Raw genomic sequence first — 22,252 nt, forward strand, 5'->3', positions numbered from 1 at the left:
GCCATTTTGAGGTGGGAGGGGAATCAGAATCACAAATATGATCTAGTCCTACTCTTGAGCAAGGTGTACTATACCCTCCTAACACACACCATCCAGCGATATAGTGGTAGTGTTTGAAATTACAAAGGTTGTTGTGATGGTCTCCATAGTCATGCCCTCAGGGAGTCCAAAAATGCTGACAGTTTTATTGGTCCATATAAAGATGCTAATTCAAACAGTTTTCAATTTCACTAGCTCCATGTTTGTTATTTAAAAAGCCATTTGGTCTTAACTGCCCAATCAAGACCAAGTCTCCCCCACCAATACTTTGAATAACAAATGGTGTTATTCACAAAACTAGGAGTTCATTCATTTGTTTTATGTTCCTTCAAGTCATTTCTGATTTATGGTGACCCTGTCATGGGGTTTTCACTTGACACCAGAATAGCATTGCAATGTTGGCACCAATTAGGCCTATGGAAGGGTATTCCACAATTGGGGTGCCATAGCAGAGAAATCCTTCTCTCATGTCCTCCCACAGTGTATTGCCCCCCACCAGTGGGATATAGAAGAGATCCCCTCTAGTAGATTCCAATCCTCAGCCAGGTAGATTTTAATGTAGTTAGTGTTGTTCTGGAGAGACAGTGTGGTGCAGTGGTTTGTGTATTGGACTAGAACTCTGGGGATCCTGGGTTCAAATCCTCACTTGACCATGGAAACCCAGCGTTGACTTTGGGAAGTCACACTGTCACAGCATAGAAGAGATCCCCTCCAAGAACCAGTAAGATTAGTAGGAATAAACAAGTCTGGCTTTTGTGTCAATGGGTGACGAATCTCTTCTGGATTTTAGTCCAGATCACTAGGAACAGAGATTCCAAGCCAAAGGGCAAAGTCACAGGTCAAGAATAAGTGGCTCTTCTGATGCTTTTGGTCTACAGCTCCAAGCAGACCAAGTCAGTTTAGTCTAATTCAGTTTCCTCCCACCCGCTCTCTCTTATGAAGAATTAGAATTCATAAATTTCTTCATATTTGGGATGAAGGGAAGTTTATGTTTAGGAAAGTGAAAGAGAAAGGTGGTGAGCAAGACATAGATATCAGCCTCATAGTAGCTCTGCTGCAGATGTTTGCTAGAGCCTTGGACTTCAGCCAAACAAATCTTCCTTTTGTCTTAAAGTTCATGGAATTTCTTATCTCTCCGCAACCTTGTACCACACCCCCAAACCTCAAATATGTAATTGCTGAATGAGCTAAAGATATGCTATCTCCAGAGGAATATAAAAAGATCACAGCAGCTGACCCCCGGGTTTCCATTTCCCACCATTTCTGATTGGAAGGCATGATAAAGTTAATGGGATTTCCTCCTCCTGCAAGTCCAAGAGGTGGAAGTATAGGAAAAAGCATAAAAGCCTCACCGTCCTTTGTGCAGGACCCACCCTGGGTTCACTTATCTATATATGAGAAGGTAGTGAAGAAACACGGTGGACAAATGCAGTCCTTTTCCTTAGGACTGTGGATTAAGGTAGTATGAATCCTGTTGGTGTCTCACATATGCATATCTTTCCATATGGAAGCAACTGGGCATTTGTGTCCCACCAAGAACGTCCATTCGAGGTTGGAAAAGCAGAATTAAATGTATGCTGCCATTGGGCATCTAGATGAGTATATGCATGTGATTTGAGACTGCTTTAACTGCCCTGGTTAAGTGCTAGGGAATTCTGGGAAGTGTAGTTTTGTGAGACATGGAGTCTTCTCTGTCTGAGAGCTCTGGTGCCACAATGAACTACAATTCCTGGGATTCCCTAGCACTGAGCCGGGGCAGTTAAAGCTGTTTTGGACCAATGTCTTCCCCTTTCCCCACTGGCTGCTGCACCTTGATATTTGTGGCATCTCCAAGCATCCCTCCCATTAGCTCAGGTGAAATTGGGGCTGTATGTTATGATGGCCTTTAGTGTGCTCACAATTGCTCCCTGTTCCCAAGGCTTCTTTCTGTGAGCCCTTGGAACGTGGGCCCTGAAGTTCAATTGACTTCAAGGCAACTGAAGCCTTGATGGATTTGTATTTACAAATGGGGAGCCAACCACCCATTCAGTAGTTGTCATCTCCTTCTTCTGAACCGTGTCGTCTGCCTTCTACTGGGGAAGTGACTAGTAATTCTTTCTCTCTGCAGAATGGCGTCAAGCAAGTGGGGCCAGAATGATCCTTCAGGATGAGGACCTCACAACCAAGATTGAGAATGACTGGAAGAGACTCAATACTCTTGCCCACTATCAGGTAAGGGGCTGGCTTTTCAGGTTTCCTAAAAATCGGTTGGGAGACTCATGACTGTTCTCAGGCTTTGAACTCCATTTCAAGGGATGCTCAAGTAGGATAATACATATACAGTACATAGCAATACAGGAAACGGTTTGATAAACAGGCACCAAAAGAACATCAAATAGTAAGCAACAATTATGCAATGCCTGGGAAGGCTTCTCTGAACAGGATGGTTTTCAACTCCGTTTTGAAGCTGGTTAAAGAAGTGATGGCTCTTGCTTGTGGGGGAAGAAGGTTCCAGGGGTGAAGGGCAGCAAGTGAAAAGGGGCAAATCCGGGATGGGGCAGAGGAAATCCTGGGCTGAGACAGTAGACCTTGACTACCAGAACGGAGGGCCCTAGTGGGAAGGTGGGGAGAAAGAAGGTCTGATAAGTAAGGAACCGTCTAACTAAAAAGATTGTATGTACAGCTCTGTGTAAATTTACAGCGCTTCATAAATAAAGGTTAAATAATAATAATAATAATAATAATAATAATAATAATAATAATAATAAAGCAGACATTGTTTTTAATGAAGGATGGTTGCTGAATTTTTGTGTGCTTTTAAAGGGGCTTGTAATTCAACAATGTCTTAATACGGTAAGTCCCTCCCATTTGCAGCTTTGACTTTTGCAGATTTGATTATTCATGGATTTGAGTAATATGTTATCTCCTGGAATCTCTAGGTCCTTCAGAACAACTCTGCCATAGAATCATGATGGACATAGATTCCTAGAGAAAACACTTCTCTTGGCATTTGTAGGTCCTCCTATGTGCTTCTGTGGTCAACTTTTGGTGGATGACCATATAGTTAATAATAATAATAATAATAAATTTTTATTTATATACCGCCCTGTGGCGAACCAATCCGGGCGGTTTACAACATTAAAATAACATACAGCATAAAAACAATATATTTCCCTCCCCCCTTAAAAAGTTATTAAACAACATATCTAATTTAAAACCACAATAACTAGTTAAAATAACAATAAATTAAACAAAATAATACCAACCAATAAACCACTGCAACTTCAATTCTAAAGAAAAGGGGCTTTGGAGACATTACTGAGGAGGGGGGAAATCTTGAGATCCTGAGGCCGGGATATTTCAATCTGGGAAGGCCTGCCTGAAGAGATCCGTCTTGACAGCCTTTTTGAAGCTGTCCAAAGATGTTAATTGACGGATCTCATCCGGCAGGCCGTTCCAGAGCCTGGGGGCGACAACAGAGAAAGCCCTCCGGGAGGTCGCCGCAAGCCTCGATTTTTGAGGCTGCAACAAGTTCCTCCCAGAGGACCGGAGAGCGCGGGGAGGATTGTATGGGAGGAGGCGGTCTCTGAGATAGCTTGGACCCAAGCCATTTAGGGCTTTAAAGGTAATAACCAACACCTTGTACTGGGCCCGGAAACCAATAGGCAGCCAGTGGAGGGACCTCAAAACTGGAGTGATATGGTCCCTTCTGAATGTTCCTGACACAAGCCTGGCTGCCATGTTTTGAACCAGCTGTAGTTTCCGAACCAGGCACAAGGGTAGCCCCATGTAGAGCGCATTACAGAAGTCAAGGCGTGAGGTTACCAGTGCGTGCACAACTGTCTCGAGATCCCTTACTTCCAGAAAAGGGCGCAGCAGGCGTATCAGCCGAAGCTGATAACAGGCGCTCCTGACCGTCGCATTCACCTGATCTATCATCAGGAGCGACGAGTCAAGGAGCACCCCCAGACTGCGAACACAGTCACTAGAGGAGAGTGTGACCCCGTCCAGGACTGGTGGTTGCAACCCAATTCTTGGTTTCGGGGCCGCTACTGTGAGCACCTCCGTCTTGTTCGGATTCAGCTTCAATCTGTTTTTCCTCATCCAGCCCATTACCGCCCGAAGACATTCATTGAGAGAAGAGATGCCATTAGAATTCGAGGCCAACGAACGAGACATGGAGAAATAGATTTGGGTGTCATCAGCGTACTGATAGCACCCAGCACCATAACTCCGTATGATCTCACCCAGCGGCTTCATATAGATGTTAAACAACATTGGGGACAAAATAGCTCCCTGAGGGACTCCACAAAGGAGCTCCCTCTTTCTGGAGCTACTGTCCTCGATCAGCACCCTCTGGGACCTGCCCGAGAGGTAGGACCGGAACCACTGCAATGCAGTGCCTCCGATACCTAATCCCCCCAAGCGGTCCAGGAGGATGCCGTGATCTATCGTATCGAAAGCCGCTGAGAGGTCTAAGAGCACCAACTGGGTCACACTACCCCTGTCGATGCTCAGACGCAGATCGTCAGTCAAGGCAACCATGGCAGTCTCAACCCCAAAGCCTGTCCTGAAGCCGGTTTGAAATGGGTCTAGATAATCGGTTTTTCATCCAAGACAGCTTGGAGCTGAAGAGCAACTGCCCTCTCGATTACCTTGCCCAAAAATGGCAGCAGAGAAACAGGCCTGTAGTTGTTCATATCCAGGGGGTCCAAGGAAGGTTTTTTCAGAAGCGGCTTAACAGCCGCTTCCTTCAGACAAGATGGAACATGCCCTTCCCTAAAGGATGCATTGATAATATCCGTGAGGAATCTCCTCAATGCATCCCCCCCCCTGGACGGCCAGCTATGATGGGCAAGGGTCAAGAGGGCAGGTTGCTCTGAAGGACCTAGAGATTCCTAGACAGGTGTTTTCTCAGATGAAAAAAATAGTATGTGTGGTTTGTTTGGGGGGGGGGTTGTGTGTGTGTGTACTTTTCCCATTTTCATGGGATGCCTGTGCCGCTAATCCCAGTGAATGTGGGATGTCTACAGTAGTCCCTTCCCTTAAGCAGGGGATCTGTTCCGGACCCCCCGTGTAAGGGAAATTCCGCATAAGCTCAAGCCCCATGAAAGCCAATGGTGCTCGGGCTCGTGGCGACACGGTGGTGCAGTGGCATGCGCACACCATGGGTGCATGCGCCATTACTCTTTCTGGTGCACTGTGCCATTTCTTCCGGCACACCTTCCAGCGTATGCTGGAAGCTGTGTAAGGCTTGCCCACATATAACACGGGCGCACTGTACTATAATTAACATAGGTTTGTTTTAATAATTTAATTAAATTTATAATTTATTGGTCTATACCCTGTTGCTAATCTCAACTAGATAGACCAATAAATCCATTGAATTTTACTGTACCATGTGCTGACTTGCCTGGATCAGTCAATGGTTTTCACCCCAGGGTTCTGTCCTGGGCCCATGCTATTCAACATCTTTATCAATGGCTTGAATGATGGAATAGGGGACATGCTTATCAAACTTGCAGATTACACCAAATTAGTAGAGGGCAGCCACCATCTCAGAGGAGGTCAAAGATGGTGGTGGAAGTAAGCACTCAGGACCAGGAGCAGCCCAGTCACACTAATGGAGGGGCATGTGTCAGGGAGTGCTCCCAAACCAATATATATGCACTTGCCTTCATTGACTTGAACACAGTGAGAACAGGACTGATAGTCCATAGTCTTACTGTAAGATTATGCAGCTGCCATTCCAGCCCACCTTCATAACCAGCAGCCAAAGTTGGATGACAGGGCTCCTTTCAATGACACAAGGAGGGGGATGTAACTAACTAATGGAGAATATCAGCAAAAGATGCTGTGACTTAGTGGTTAAGACACCAATTCTGATGATCAGAACATTGGACGGTTGGCAGTTCAAGGCCCAAGAGCTGCATGATGGGGTGAGCGCCTGTTACTAGTCCCAGCTTCAGCCAACCAAGCAGTTTGAAAGCATGCAAATGCAAGTAGATAAATAGGTACCACTTCTCAGTAGAAAAGTAAGAGCATTCAATGGGAAGGTGTCGAGCTTAGTGACGGAGATGAGCACAGCCCCCTACAGTCTGTTACAACTAGACATTCATGTCAAGGGACTACCTTTACTTTTACCTATCAATGAAAAGTGATCATCTCCTTGGACAGCTCCGTTCATCCCTTCACTAAAGTAGATCCTAAATAATAAAACCAGGAATGGATTCACTGGCCTACAGACATGGAGGGCTGCCAGTTGCCACTGTCTCTATCTATTTGTATCTTCCTTTGTCTGTTTCTGTCTGTCACCTTGGTGACATTCAATCAGCAATATCCAGAATGCCTATAGGATGGAAAATAGTCATTCAGTTCCCTTCCTTTATCCAGCTTTCTCACTCACCCCCTCTGCCTCACCTTCCCGGTGATGGCTTTGGATGAAATGTCAAGCCACAGATTAGAAACAGATTGGGAACGGAGATGAGATAATGAGGAGGACAAGAGTTAATTCCAATCAGACCGGGAAGGAGATTGATGTGCTCTATCCTGGAGGCTGAAACCACAAATCTTGAGAGAATCTTGCATGAAACCAGCATGGGGATGTTCCAAAGTGGAGAGGGAGTGTGAAGATGCCATTCATCCCTTCACTAAAGCAGTTCCTAAATTTCTCAGAAGAAAAATGTCCCTTTTCTTCCATTCCGCTACCCTACCTACAACAATGTTTATCACTTTGTTTTGAAATGATAACTACCCTGTTCTCCACCAGAATGACTTGAATAGGTCTGAGGCACTAGCAAAATTTGATAAAGTTACTTGGGGGGGGGGGAGTGCTAGTCCCAAATCTCCTAGATGGCTTGGCCTTTTGCTATACTGCCTGGGACATTCTGAGAGTTGTTACCCTAAATCCATCTACTAATCCCAACCAGATTACCATAGGTCTCCTAGGCAATGAAATGCTCACTTGTCCAGTTTTTCACTTGTATAATTGATTTAATGGAGCTAGCAAATTGGAAGTAGCAACTGGATTAAGGAGGTAATTGAGAAGTGTGATTTTTCTAGGCTATAACTGTGGGAGATCTAAAGTGCTGGAGATCCCACTGTCAGTGTAATTGTTGCTGTTCTGACATACCAAGCCAACAAAATCATAAGATCTCTTCCTTATTCCCCCTTAACCACAACTCTCTTTCCATGTAGTCTGCCAGATATGTCATTTCTGGTCCTTATTTTACCAGCCAGGTGACCACCATCCTCTCAGTGGGACACTGTTGTCACTTCCCCATTTATATGAATATGAGAAAACTGACTCGCAGATGTTAAAAGCCACCTTTCCAGGCTCCAAAGAGAGCTGGTTAATTAGCATCTCTGAGATGCTTTGAAGATGAAGCCACTCTGTGTTAAGTGCTAATTATTGTTATTGATGAAGCGCTGGCCACGCTTTCCTAGGCCTCCTGCTCTCCCTTGCACCTCTCCAGAACTACAGATTCATCAAAGAAGTTCCCAACCTGCAGTTTCACTTTGCCCCGGCTTTATATGCTGTATTGTTTCACTTCTTTTCTTTGCAGAGGCTCTGAGATGTTGCCGATCACACACTGGAAAGCTTCCTGTCTTTGGATAGCTTTCCTGCTCTTCTGAGCTTTTGGCATGGAGGGGGAAGGTGGGAGAGTTTCTCCAGTCCCTGTTGCCCAGAATCCACCTTCCTTGAATCCCATTGTGGGAGAAAGGTGGGATATAAATCCTGGAAATAAATAAATAAATAAATAAGTAGACCTTTCTCTGAGGTTCCAGATTCAGAGATAAATAGCCATGTTCATCTGGAAAATCAGTATGCAAACGGATCTTGTAGTACACTTGAGACTAGTAACAAGTAACAGCAGCAACAAAAACACCACCTGATAAACACAGTGGTTGAAAGTAAAAGCAAACTTAATCTACTTATATGTATGACCATCATGCCATACAATGGTTGCTTGCTTATATCACTCTCTCCTGAGTGGTGCATTGAGGGCTTGGAGCATTGATCTTCCTCACAGTGAGCTTTCCACAACCTGATCATCTTGTTGATAATGAGTTTTTGTTTGGTTTTCTTTGGTTTTTCTAGGTGCCTGACGGTTCTGTGGTGGCTTTGGTGTCCAAGCAAGTTACAGCCTACAATGCTGTCAACAATTCCACAGTCTCCAGGACATCTGCCAGCAAGTACGGTAAGGGCCTCTGCACCTTTGTTTCTCAAACTGGTATCCCATCTCTCCTTCTGTGGTGTACATGGCTCTCTACTCCCCACTCCTTCATCCTTACAGCAAGAAACCCTGTTGATGCTAACAAAGAGAATGATGTCCTAGCTGGGCCACTAGGCTGCATACATGACTGTCAACACACTCATGATGTGCAGGCCATTCAGTTAGATTTGCACGCTCTCGTTTTTCCTATGACACGGCCAATGATGGGTGGAGCATCAAAAGGGGGTTTACAGAACAGTAGCAATCTGGCCAGTGCTTTAAATGCAAATCAAGATTTAAGGATAGTAGGACATTTCATATACTAACTGTGTATGTGTCTTCAAGTCACCTGTCAACTTATAGTGATCCCATAGATTCCATAAGGTTTTCGTAGCTGAAGAATACTCACAGGTGGCTTTTTCCAGTGCTTTCCCTCTATCTGATACAAAAGTCATGAGAGCCAGTATATTGTGTATATAATGGACTGAGTGTTAGATTTGCATTCTGGGAGACCTGAACCCCCACACAGCCATATAAAGCCAGGATTTCATCAGAGGCTTCCTCTGAAGCTGACAGAATATGACATGTTCACAGTCAGCCAGAGAGATTCCGTGGCTGAGCAGGATTCAAACCCAGATCTTTCAGAAATTGTAGCACAACACTGGACATACATGTAGAAACAATTAAGAAGGTTTTTCCTACCTCTATTTTTGAGATGTAAATCCTTGAGTATTTTGCCCTTATATGTAAGGATGAATTATTACAGTAATTTTCTCCTCGCTGCAGGAGGAAATACCTATTCCTCCATGGTATCGGCCTGTATTTGAACATTTGGAAGTGTTACAGAGGAATCCTTCTGCCCTCCCCAGATGTGTGGCTTTCTGTTTTCTGCATAGGAAACCCATCTTTAATGCAGAAAATGGGGAGTGGGGTGGACAAAAAGACATGTTTGTCTCTGCAGATTAATGATTCCACAACTTTTGGGATGTTGGGATACCAGGAGAAACTGCCATATTCTGAATGGTCTATTATTATGCCTAATGGGATTTATGCTGGGAATATTAGGTTTATCCCCGCTCCCCCTTGCAACTGGGAACAAATAATGATGAATATTCTTTCTACCCCTACATCTACTTGAGATATTTTTGGAAAACTTGTTCAGGTCCCTGCTTATTTTCAGATAATGACTACAGGGTCAGGGGGGCTGAGTGGTAGGTGAAAGGAGATGAAGAAAGAAAATGGTAGCAGCACTTCTGATACGACCCAACTAGGTCGAGTCATGACCCATCAGTTGAAGTCCAATGACTTAAGCGGTGGCCATGATGCTCCAGGCTGCTTCTGGCAGTAATTAATCCAGTTTGCAATGCATTAATAAGGCTTCCGAGAGAGATCTTCCACTTCTTGATGACCCTTGCTCTTTGCTTGCAGCAGTTGACAATTTGGGTCCACTTTAGATATTTAACCTTAGAGAACCACAGTCTTCCCCATTTGGTAGGAGGATTTACATATTCCTCTCTGAAAGGTACAAGATCACCTTCCAAAATCCCACTTGTGGAATTTGGACACAGAGCCAGAAGATGGGCTTAGATGTCAAAGCCCAGCATAGAAAAATGTGTTCATTTCTGCATTCAGATTATCAGCCTACATTAGCGACAGAGCTTCAGGGTATAAATCACAGCCATGAATGAAATGGACAGTTATGCATACTGCATGTGATTTTGACAATACATGGCTCTGGAGATGGCACAAAATTAGTACCATCAAACCCCCCCCCCCAAAGAAATATTGACCTTAATTTTGAATATACCAGCTCCTTCCATATGGAGCTACCAAAAATTGGAAATCATCAGTAGAGGATATTTTGCATGTCTCAACACCCTGCAAGGCTACACCGTTGAATACAAGTGGCAGGGCTTTCTCTGTATTAAACCCTTCACATACACTATAGAACTCCCTGCCAAAAGAAATTAGAATCATTCCACCTCTTCTGAGCATCTGGTGGGCAACTAAAGCTAAAACTAAAACTAAAAACAAATTCCATACAAATAATTTTAAAGGCAGACAGAAATAACAATTTTAAGGATGAAAGACCTTTGATCCTTGACATTGTAACTGTCATCTGTTAAAATTATTTATACTGAGTTTTTTTTAAAAAAAAGTTGTTTTAAAAGGGGTTGTCTATGTAGTTAGTGTTTTAATTTTTTAAAATCTATTTTACATTGCTTTGGTGGTCCTAGTAGGCTGAGAAGTGATACGTAAATGTCATTAAAAAAATTCTTCTGCAAAATGCTTGGGTTTTTTTGTGTATGTTTTACTACAAACTGCATTTTTGTACGACCCAAAATGTATATTTTTGTTTCCGTTTATTTATTTTTATTTAGTTATTTCATCTGTATGCCACCTTTCTCCCCAGAGAGACCCAAAGCAGCTCACAGGTAGAAACAGTTGGGTATTCTGAGCTGACAGATAACATTGCAAAATTCAGAGAGGCAAAAAACAGATGAAAAGCTGTTCTGATAGGCACATTAGTCTGGAAGTTACAAGTTGGGTCAGGATTGTGTAAAAATGCAGGCTGAATTAAATCCTTCAGGCATCCTCATCCAGCATATTCTCATAATTGGTCCAACTTTGATATAGGACTTCCCTCACCCCAGTTCCCCTCCCAGAACAGCTGAGAGATGGCCTCCCAATCTTGATCCCATGTGTCCTTGAGGAATTTCCTAAGGTTTTGCATCCTTCTGCTTTTAGAAAACATGATCCGCTACACAGGTAGCCCGGATAGCCTGCGTTCCCGGACACCCATGATTACACCCGACTTGGAGAGCGGAGTCAAGATGTGGCATCTGGTCAAGAACCATGAACATGGAGATCAGAAGGAGGGCGACCGAGGGAGCAAGATGGTGTCAGAGATATATCTGACTAGGCTGCTGGCCACCAAGGTATGCAAGAAGGGGTGGTAAGACAAGAGCGGGGGAAAGTTTACTTTTCTAGACTGCAACATCATAAATCCCAGAGTTGCCAGAATACCTGGATTTGGGGGATCCTGAGTTGTGTCATCCACAAAAATAAAATTTCCAAATTATTACAGAACTTTAAGTAAAATATGGTTATGTATGTGAAGTATAATAGATATAATAAGATATAATAAGTTACTGATGATCTATTGGGAATGTGAGAAGTGATTGGTGTTTGGCTGAATGTTTGAATGAGATTTCAAAAGGTTGGTGTTTATGATGGCTGGTTAGAAATCTGAATTAGAGATGTTAAGAGGGTTAGTCAGAGGTAGAGATTAGTTAAATTGAGATCAGTTAGGAATGAGAGATGGGAATTAGAAAATGAGAGAAAGATGTGAGTTAAGGTGCATGTACACACTAATTGTAGAAATAATGCAGTTTGACAACACTTTAAGGGCTATAACTCCATCCTACATCCTTGTAGTTTCACAAGTTTTTTAACCTTCCCTGCCTAAGAGTGCTAGTGCCTCCCCAACCTACAAATCTCAGGATTTGCAAAGCAAGTGGTGTCAGTCTCTGAGAACTTTATATAGTGGTTATTGGAATGCTTTTGCTGAGACACACCTTTGGTGGAAGCATAGGAAAGGAGGGGAAGGAAAAAAGGAACATGACAGTATTTTTAAGACTGACTGTTTTTTATTTAGTGTGAGCTTATAAACCCACTTTTTTGGATGCAGAACCACGTCATATTAAGGCCTCAGGTTATAAAGCATATTTATACAGTTGTGGGAGTAGGACAGAAAGTAATAGGATCCACAAAGGTGCAAATCGTGTCCTTTGGCCTCAATTTTCAAAGGGCTGAGCAAGGTGATACAGGCCTTTCTGATATTTACAGTGGTTAGTGTTGATGTTTGAAAGCAATAAATCTGCTTACCAAAACTTAATTTCCCTGGGTTCAAAACTCTCTGTGGGAAGATTAATTTTGCTCTCTGTGCAGTGGCAAGGACTTTTCTATTAATATATTGTGTGCCATGAAGCCATTGTCTTTGTTTGTACCTTTGGTAATGGATTGGAATTTGTGGATATAAAGATTTTTCTTAGTCTCAAAGGTTCTCTCTACATACTGAATATAGTTTAGTTCATCTCCTAGTTTCTCTTCCTTGTGGTCTGTTTCTTTTTCTTGTGGCGGCATCAGCTATTCAAGGGTAGTGGTGCCCAATGTTGGGGTTAGATGAAAAACATCTTACACATGTGGATTTGAAGCACCATGTATATGGAAACAACAGTAAAAAAGCATGTATGTATGTTATAGAAAAATAAAAACGTCTCACACAAGAACTACAAGGGCATCTAGAAGGTCCCAACATTTGATGGCAGAGCAGTAGGACAGGAGGAGTTCCTCACATTTGGTGGTAGTGGTGGACAAACCTCACAGATCATCCAGAAGGTGACCACAATTTAGGAGGCCACATGCCAGTCAAGAATAAGGGCCTGGCTAGCTTCTCTTGCTGTTCAGAAGGTAACCAGGAATAATTCCCTTTACCTTTATAATATTTTATATTTACAAACTCTAACATGATAGATAAATTAGAGCTTAAAAATCCAACCTGGAGATGACTGAATCATTTCTCACTTTGCACCTCCTGGTTTTTTGTGCCCAGATTCCAACCAGTTTTTACAATATAAAGTATGAGACATCAGTGGAGGTGGGGTATGTTTTGGTGTTTGCCACCACTCTAGAGAGTCTTTTGAGTTATTTTATGGGTGATTTGTAATTTCTAAGAAATTAAATAGAGGGTCTGTACCTGGGGGCTTTGCAAAGACTTGGCAGCAATAAAAAGAGGGATGTGGCACGTTCCCCCATCTTTTCCTTAAATAAGTACATTTGGATTGCCAACCATTTTGTCTTCTCAGGCATTAACATGATCTCCTAGTACCTTGGCAACAAAGGGGCCTTATTTAGGTCCTTTAAATAGAAGTAAAATGCTGCATCTGTGGATAGGGATGGTACTGAGATCAACAACCAATACATATCACTGGCTGCTGGGCGGACTAGAGCTTGTTTGGAAGAGCAGCTCCAGAGCTGTATGACTTCTCTGTGCATAAATTGTCCATCCATCAGGCATCGCTGTGTCTGCAAAGAAACTAAAGCCTGTTTCCGATAACACCTTATAATGCAGCCTCACTATCTGGAACACTGTTGCGGGTTTTGTCTAATACAAAAGGGACTGACACAGAAGCAAGATGTTTAGCAGAGAGGAGAAAATGGAGAGGGAAAGAGAGTTCTCCAGCAGATTGTTTGACAAGGGAACGGCCCCTCCACTAAGGTGCTGGACTGTAGGAAGGTGTCAAGCGAACGGGCGGTGAGCACCTAATCTGTCACCGTTTTCCTCCGTGCTTCATGGGAGATGATTTGCCTGACAGCTCTATAACTCTCTACAGTTGACTTTCGGCCCAGAAATGCCAGAGATGGTGTTTTAACACTTGATGCTTTCCCTGTGGCACCACCTCCCTTGTTGCTTGCTTTGTTATTTGCAACGAAAGGGTTTTTCTGACACTTTGAAAGTGACAAACAAAAAAGAGGACAAGCAGAAGTGAGTAGTGACTAGTGAGTGCCTGGAAGGAAAGAAATCTGCCCTGAATAATGTGGCCATGAAGCCCACATCAGCTAAGGCCTGCAGCCTTTGGTCTCTGGTCCTGTCTTGACCCTGCTGTTACAAAATGGCAACAACAAGAAGCTGTTGACATCTAGTTGCCCTTTGCTTCTTAAAAACACACCAGCGCCCCAGTAGGGATGAGAAGAATATTGGAAAATATTCAAAATACAGTTGGAAAAAAATGTGTTTATCACTTATAAAGAAACTCAAGCAAAAACAATCTTGGACTGGCAAGAATCTTCACATTTCAGGATGTATCGACTCAAAATGCATGCAGGTTGCTGGTGTTTTTTGATGTTTTTTTAGCATTTTCTGCACCATAGTATTTCTATATTTTTCTGTGCAGAAAATGTTCTTATCTGCTTCAATAAACATGTGAATTTTGCACAGAATATGTCTCAAACTGCTGATAGTCATCAAAAATTGCACCATTTTGGAAGACTTTATGACAGCGGGAAGGTAATTGATAATGTTATTCTTTCCTTCTTTTGAGAAGAAAATCAGTAAGGAATGACATCCCTACATCCCAGATGGGGCTGTGTGTTGTTTGTTTGTTTTGCAGAAATGGATCCAGTTCCAGGCTTCCCTAAGATCTTGTTTGGTACCAAAAACTGATATACAGTGGATCCTTGTTATACGCTGGGGTTTGGTTCCAAGATCCCCCGTGTATAACAAAATCCGTGTATGCTCAAGTCCCATTAAGTATAATGACATAGCAAAATGGTGTCCCTCACAAAAAATGGAACATCAAGGTAAATTTATACTTTTTTGGATCATTTTCAAATCGTGTATGCTTAAATCCGTGTATAAAAAATCTGTGTATAAGAAGGACCGACTGTACATTACTGGCATACTTTAGCATTGTTACTGGTAAATCAATACAACAGGTTGTTTCCAAAAGCAGAAGCATCAAAGTTGGGTTGCAACACCTCCTCACACCAAGTGGTAGGCTGTGTGGTTCCAGTTATACCTCTGCTAACACCAAATGTGAAAATTAATATCATTCACTGCCACCAAATGCAAGTGCTCTCATTTATCCTCACCTCTGCCACAAATGTGTGGACCTCCTCCTGTCCCACCAGCATGACCACCAACTTTGGAGATCTCCTAGATGCCTTCTTAGTTTTCATTTGAGATTTTATTCTTTTACTATCCCCACTGGATGCCAACTGCTATCACCACAAATGCCCAGGCTTTCTAATATATTGCATCTCCAGGGGCCAAAAACATATAATACCCAAATAATACTTTATTCACACAGAATAACAAATTAATTATTTAATGCATTTAAAACACATCTCTCTCTCACACATACACATTCATCTTCTAGCTAACTCATAGGTCCAGACTATTTGAGAGACCGTATCTCCCCATACAAACCAGCTAGAGCCCTAAGATCTTCAGGGGAAGGCTTTCTGTCAGTCCCAGACTTGCTTAGTGAGGATACAAGAGAGAGCCTTCTTGATGGCTGCTCCCAACCTCTGGAACTCCCTTCCACAGGAGGATACTGGTCTTCTCCCTGTTTGCCTTTTGTTCGCAAGCAAAAAACATTTTTATTTAGGCAGGCTTTTTAAGCTCAGAGAGAGTGACCCTCACCAGTGATGGCAGCCCTGGGTTAGTCTCAAAGATGATAAAAGATCTCTCTACATAGTGATTTCACAGACTAACATGACTATATCTTTTACCATAATATTAAGTGATATATGGAAATTATGGTTTATGAGTAAACTTAGTACAAAAAAAACATAACTAAGGATTCTGTATGGCATGGGAGAAGGCCAATAAGGAGGATGACACTATGAGTTACCAAACCGGGTGATGCAACCTTAGTGATGCCTGGAATCCTGTTGGTTGGTTAGTACCAACTAGCTAGTGATCTTTGAGTCAACTGTTGAATGGTGGATCAATATATAGGGAGATGTAATTGATGACATCAGTCTGCTCTAATAAGGAGAAACTGTAAGATTTAGGCCTCTTTCTTGGCCTCTGTGAAACGATGGGATATGGACATTCATCTTAGTGGTGTGCTGTAAGGATTGCAACTGGATAATGTGTTTGAAACCCTTTGTATACTTGGGATTGCTGTTTCCCTCATCTGTTTTGAATATTTCCAAACTGTCCATCATCCAAACAGACACCCGCAAAAGTGGTATGGAAGTGCTAATCAATATGGAAGACTTTTTCCCTGTTCGGTGGAAATCTTGCCAGAGTTTAAACAAACTTGCTTTTTCCCTGTCATCAGTGCTAGAGGAAGCATTTCCCACATTCTTTTGGATTCCTCTTAATTGTCTTTTCTTTAAGCTACACACGCTCGGTTCTTTTGGTTTCTCCTTACCAAATTTGCCTTCAAAGTCCCTTTTCACTTTTCCATTCCTTCTCTGAATCTTCCCCTACTTGTCAAACAGCCACCTCTCAGATGTGACAGTGACAATTAGGATCACCCATTTTAATTGGTATAATTGAGATATTCATAATTGTCAGTCTTGAAATCATTGATAAAAGGGAGTCTATGTATGTGTGTGTAAATTCAGGCTTCAGCTGATTAATTACTGAAGGAACATTTTAATTGCTGCATTTTACTTGAGTGTGGTTAGTGTGAAGGGCTATTTCAGTTCTCATTTATGTATATTGGGTATTAACGAAGAGGCCTGGGTTCAAATTGCTCTGAGATATGAAGCTCACTCACTGCTCTTGGGCCCCTACGTGTCTTTTATACCATACTCCAAAGGATTCAATAGCAATAGTAAATAGCAAGTACATTTCTATACCACTTATCAGTGAATTAACACTCCCTAGTTGGTTTACAGTGTGTAAGCCAATTGCCCCCAACAAGCTGGGTAGTCATTTTCCCAGCTACAAAAGGATGGAGGGCTGAGTGGACCCTGGAGCCCTGCCAGGGATCAAACTCACAGCCTTATGGCTGTGAGTGGTTGCAGTAGCAGCATTTAACCACTGCACCACCAGGGCTCCTTCAGAGATAGTCCTACATACACAGTTCTCAACTCATTGGAAGAAACAAATATAGTGAAGAGAGACTGAAAAAGACAATGGTCTGAATTAGTTAGGCTCAACCAGAGCAGGGCTACTGAATTCACTGTAGATAGATCATACACAAATCCTACCCTTAAAATGTATCTACTCTAATGTTGCATCTACACTGCAGAAAGAATGCAGTTTGACACCACTTTAACTGCCATTGCTTGGTAGTTTGTTGTTGCACAAGAGCTCTCTGACAGAGAAGGCTAACTACAAATCCCAGAATTCCATAGCACTGAGCCATCACAATTAAAGTGGTGTCAAACTGCATTCTTTCTGCGGTGCAGATGGAGTCTAATTGAGAGTGACAGTAGAGTCGAAGGCTTTCATAGCCGGCATCCATAGTTTTTTGTGGGTTTTTCAGGCTATGTGGCCATGTTCTAGCAGAGTTTCTTCCTGACGTTTTGCCAGGCAATCTATTTCTCTGACGCCACAGATGGTGGCAAAACATTCAGAAGAAGAAACTCTGCTAGAACATGGCCACATAGCCTGAAAAACCCACAAAAAACTATAGTGACAGTAGGATTCTGGATGATGCTAAAGATGGCCTTTCCTTGGAATAATAAGGGATTGGTTTGACTCGTAAGTCACCAGCATGCTTGCTTCAGCATTTTAAAACCAGCGACTCATAGAGGTGCAAAGGACCCCAGGAGCTGTCCATTTCAATCCCCTGACTTGAAAGGGGTGCTTGAGGTAAATGGAACTGAAGCTTCATTTCTACAACTTTGTAATGTCCCTGTTGAGGTGCTTTCCTTCCTTGCCTTGATGGATTGTTGGGAGGTTCATCTGGAGAAGGTTCAGCTCCCTTTATCTGAATGTCCCTTTTGCTATAAAAAAAATCACATCTGGTTTGGCCCTCAAATAGATACTTATGTTATGTTGGAATTGTGCAAGTTTGTTTTAAAAATTTTTTAAAAATTAGCTAGTCCACTGTTTCTTTGGTTCACCAGCCTTTGGACCTTCTGACACAGTATTGATTGTTGTTTTTCCTCTCCTCCTCCTCTTACCAGGGCACTTTACAGAAGTTCGTTGATGACCTCTTTGAGACAATCTTCAGCACAGCGCACCGTGGCAGCGCACTTCCCTTGGCTATCAAATACATGTTTGACTTCTTGGACGAGCAGGCAGACAAGCACAACATCCATGACCCTCATGTGCGGCACACTTGGAAAAGCAACTGGTGAGTGGGGCGAGCTGATAGCCTTGTCCGTTGGAAGCAGTGGAGAAACACAGTAAGAGTGGTGATGGGATAAATGGATGGATGGATGGATCATCATCATCATCTTATTTCCAGCCTTTCTTCCAACATAGGGACTCAAGGTGGCGGATGCATGGATGTGAAGGTGGATTAGTCTGTATGAGGTGTAGAAAGAGGCATCTATTGGAGCCATGGATCTATTGGAGCCATGGATAAACCAAAACATTTAATTTCAAAGACGTAATGGGTACATGTGGAGACCACAGGCAGATTAGAGCATTGGCAACAGCCAATGAAAGCTAAGCCAGGGAAAGGTGGGGACTACTCTCTGGAGTGAGTATAAATAGAGAGGGAGAGGTGTGTTGGAAGTGAGATAGGGAGAGGGGTTGATCATACCCTGAGGGATTAAAAGCCACTGAGGCTAGGGTAGGCTGCTGAGAAGGACAGTTGGAAAAGGGGTTTTAGATAAGAGGAAAGTTCTAAATTAAATTATTTGGTAATATCCTGCAGAAGATACAGTGCTTGGTGACTAGTGGAGGTATAGATAACCAGAAGGGTTAAAAGATACAGAAAATAGATAAAAGTTCTGTGAGAATGTAAAGGAACACCTGCAGCTTATTTTCTGCTGCTCCAGAGACTAGAACATGGAACAATGGATGCAAGCTCCAGGAAACGAGATCCCACCTCAACATTAGGAGGAACTTTCTAGCAGTAAGATCTGTTCTACAGTGCCTTGGAAAGAGATGGAGTCTCCTTCTTTGGAGATCTTTAAACAGAGGCTGGGTGGACATATGCTTTGATTGTGATTTCCTGCATGGCAGGGGGTTGGACTGGATGGCCCTTGTGGTCTCTTCCAACTCTATGATTCTGTGATCTATAATCTTTATAAGGCTATAAAGAAACAGAGGTGAGTTCTAGTATCATGTCACAAATTAGGTGGCAGACTGGTGGGATAGTTGCCACACTGTGACATATTGGTGGCAGTGGTGAGATAAAAAAGACCCATTGGGCTGCCTTCAGAGAAAAGATGTTGGGTGGGTGAGTCTCACCTTCACAGTACATCAGCCCTTATTAGAAATGTAATTTCTCATTTTTTACAAGAAAATGTAGCTTTCAGGTTAAGATATCCCACTGAAATAAGTCATAGAATCACAGAGTTGGAAAAACCACAAGGACCATCTGGTCCAACTCCATTCTGCCATGCAGGAAAACATTATCAGAACACTCCCGAGCTTCTGCTTAAAAACCTCCACAGAAGGAGACTGCCCAACACCCCCAAACCTATTTTACTGGGCATCAAACACACTAAGACAAAGAGGTCCATTCTTCTGGCAGTTGGAGTGTGGATGATGTTTCCATCCCTTTCTGCCAGCCAGCAAGGCTACAATATGGAAGTGCCACAAGGGCCCACCTTCTGGTTATTGCAGCCCTTGATGGCTGGTGGGAAGAGTATGCCCCAATGACTCACAGAATGGACATCCTTCTCTTGGCACAACTGATGCCCAGTAAAGTAGGTCGGGGGGGGGGGGGGGCAATTACAGTTATGGCAATAGTGCCACAATGGTGGCTACATACTCATAAAATACCAACCAGTTACAGATTCATAACTCCAGGTAATACTGGCTACCAGTATTTGCACAAACTACTTTTTCAGGGTTTCAGAAAAAAAAACTCTTGTTTCACAGCATTTTGCATTACATTTGAATTGAGTAAAAGGCTTGCAGTCGCACCCAGCAGGAAGGAAACTTCTACAGTTTTTCTGCTTCTTGTATGAAAGGAGGAAATAAGCAAAGATTTGCATCAAGTGTCCTTATTCAACCCCCAGTTTCTTCATGAAGATATAGGGCTGGAGGCTTTCCCTTTAAGTCTTAATACTGAAGAAAATTTCTTAAAAGATCATTGTGTTTTTATTTAGTTAATTTCTGATTCATTCATTCATTCATTTGATTTATATCCCACCACACTTTGCCCCCAGAAATGGGATAGCAAAATTAAAATAGGTTTAGATAAAAACAGATAAAAAGAGGTAGAGATAAGTTATAATGTTAAAAATACATTATAATATTAAAACACTATTAACAACAACAACAACAACAACAACAACAACCCAGTTTATCCCCAGACTGGGACTCAAAATGACTTACAATTAAAAACATCCACAAAATACAAAGGTTAAAAAATAATTAAACAATCAGAAAAAATAAAATTAGGTTAAAACATATATTAAAACACACACACAAACACACTAAGACAGTGATTAGCAAGATCCAGTGCATTGTGTATGATGGGTCTTAAACACTAGTAGATGAAAAAGAATTTTGAAAGCACATCACAAACACACAAAAAGTCTAACAGCAATCTATTAAAATCTCCTTTCATAGCAGCCAGTCAGTTATGAAAAATCCTACCTAAACTTACTTACTTTATTTATTTTATTTTATTTTATTTTATTTATTACTAGCCAGCAGAAGGAAAAAAGGAGGCACACAACCAGGCCCTCCCAAAAATTGTTCCAAACTCTAGGCAAAGTCACCAAAAAGGATGGAACTAATGGTCAAAAATTATGTCTTCAAGTTTTAAGAAACCCTGATGGGACAAATTCAAATCTTTGCAATATAGGCCCTATTCTGAGCAAAATTTGTGCATGATTGTTTTGCACACATAATACAGCATTTTCTATGTAGGAAACAGTGTATATATAATAGCAATAGCAATAGCAAGTACATTTCTATACCGCTTAACAGTGCACTTAAGCACTCCTTAAGCAGTTTACAAAGTGTAAGCTAACTGCTCCCAACAATCTGGGTACTCATTTTAGTGACCTACAGAAGGATGCAAGCCTGAGTTGGGCCTGAGCCCCTGGCTGGGATTGAACTCACAACCATGTGGTTTGTGAGTGAGTGGCTGCAGTACAGGCATTTAATCACTGCGCCATCAGGGCAGTATTTGCACAAAATAGAAAGCAATATTTGTACAAAAAGTAATATTTCCTATGCTGAAAAGGCTGTAGCTAGGACTGAATCTGCGCAAAATTCACACTTGATTGTTCTGTTCAGAAATTAGCATTTTCTGTGCAAGAAACTACATTTTATACACAAAATGTAATATTACAGGATTACAAAATAGATACAATACAATCGACCCTCTGTTTTCAAAGCCCCCCCCCCTGCAAAAACAGAGCTTTGCATATATTAAAGCCCCATTGGCTTGAATATAGGTATGTGGCCTATTTCTCTGTTTGTCAAAACTGCAAGAACAGAGGGAGGACTGTAATATCATTTTCTGCCCAGAAAATTCTGTTGTTTGTGCAAAACAACCTCATGTAAATTTTGTGCAGAATAAGTCCTGAAATTGTGAATAGTGTTTGCAATAGTGCAGTTTTTAAAGCCTTCTTTGCAGCAGGAAGAAAATGGCTAAAATTACTCAGAGCTTCCTTAAAGAAGGAAATTAGTGACAAATTGCATCCTTACTCACCAAGAAAGCTTTGAGTGCCTTAACAAAATATGGGATAATTCTTTTGAAGTTTACTAGGATGTCAGACAGTCTCTACTGAGAGGGTCAGAGGATACTGTGCGTAGACAAGTGATAGCATCTCAGAAAATGTCCTGTTGTAATCCAGATGTGATGTCCAGTCAACTGAAATGATCAGACCAGGTCCCCTGCTGCTGACCCTTGTGGAAATGAATACTGTAGCCAAAGGAAATCCAGAACAGATTTCCAGGGGCATGAGGTTTTTGGTAGGAAACTGAAGGGCTTTATGGCAATACTACTGTTCTCATCACTCCTTCCTTGGAAGTCAGCAGCTGCCGCTGTGGATCAGAGAGACAAGGAAATAGAGAGAAAAGGAAAGGGTGGGAGGGAGGGACAGATTCATTAAGGAAGATACCCAAACTAAAATTGACAGAATTGTTATGCAAGGCCAGATATCTCAGTCTACATCTCCCATCAGCCTTTGCCAGCATAGTCAATGGTGAGGCACTATGGGTGCTGTAGTTCCCTAAAAACATCTGGAGGGGCACAGTTTCCTTTCCAAATCTATGATATGATCATACTTGCCATTCTGGACATTGCATGCTAAGCTAAGTTCAGCAGACAGAAAACTCCTCCCCACACTATGGGCTAGTTATTATTATTATTATTATTATTATTATTATTATTATTATTATTATTATT

The 22,252-nt window shown here is 42.2% G+C and overlaps 1 protein-coding gene across 2 annotated transcripts in view; it reads left to right on the forward strand.

Moving 5' to 3' along the window:
• Window positions 1-22,252, forward strand: part of PLXNA4 (plexin A4) — a 611,693-nt gene that overhangs the window by 558,963 nt on the left and 30,478 nt on the right. For both annotated transcript variants that reach the window (XM_042470005.1, XM_042470006.1), the window contains exons 26-29: window positions 2,147-2,250; window positions 8,120-8,219; window positions 10,983-11,173; window positions 17,892-18,061. In XM_042470005.1, the coding sequence (XP_042325939.1) occupies window positions 2,147-2,250; window positions 8,120-8,219; window positions 10,983-11,173; window positions 17,892-18,061 (565 nt within the window). The remainder of the gene's footprint in view (window positions 1-2,146; window positions 2,251-8,119; window positions 8,220-10,982; window positions 11,174-17,891; window positions 18,062-22,252) is intronic.

The sequence above is a fragment of the Sceloporus undulatus genome, chromosome 5 (assembly GCF_019175285.1).
Source record: "Sceloporus undulatus isolate JIND9_A2432 ecotype Alabama chromosome 5, SceUnd_v1.1, whole genome shotgun sequence".
Lineage (NCBI taxonomy): Eukaryota > Metazoa > Chordata > Lepidosauria > Squamata > Phrynosomatidae > Sceloporus > Sceloporus undulatus.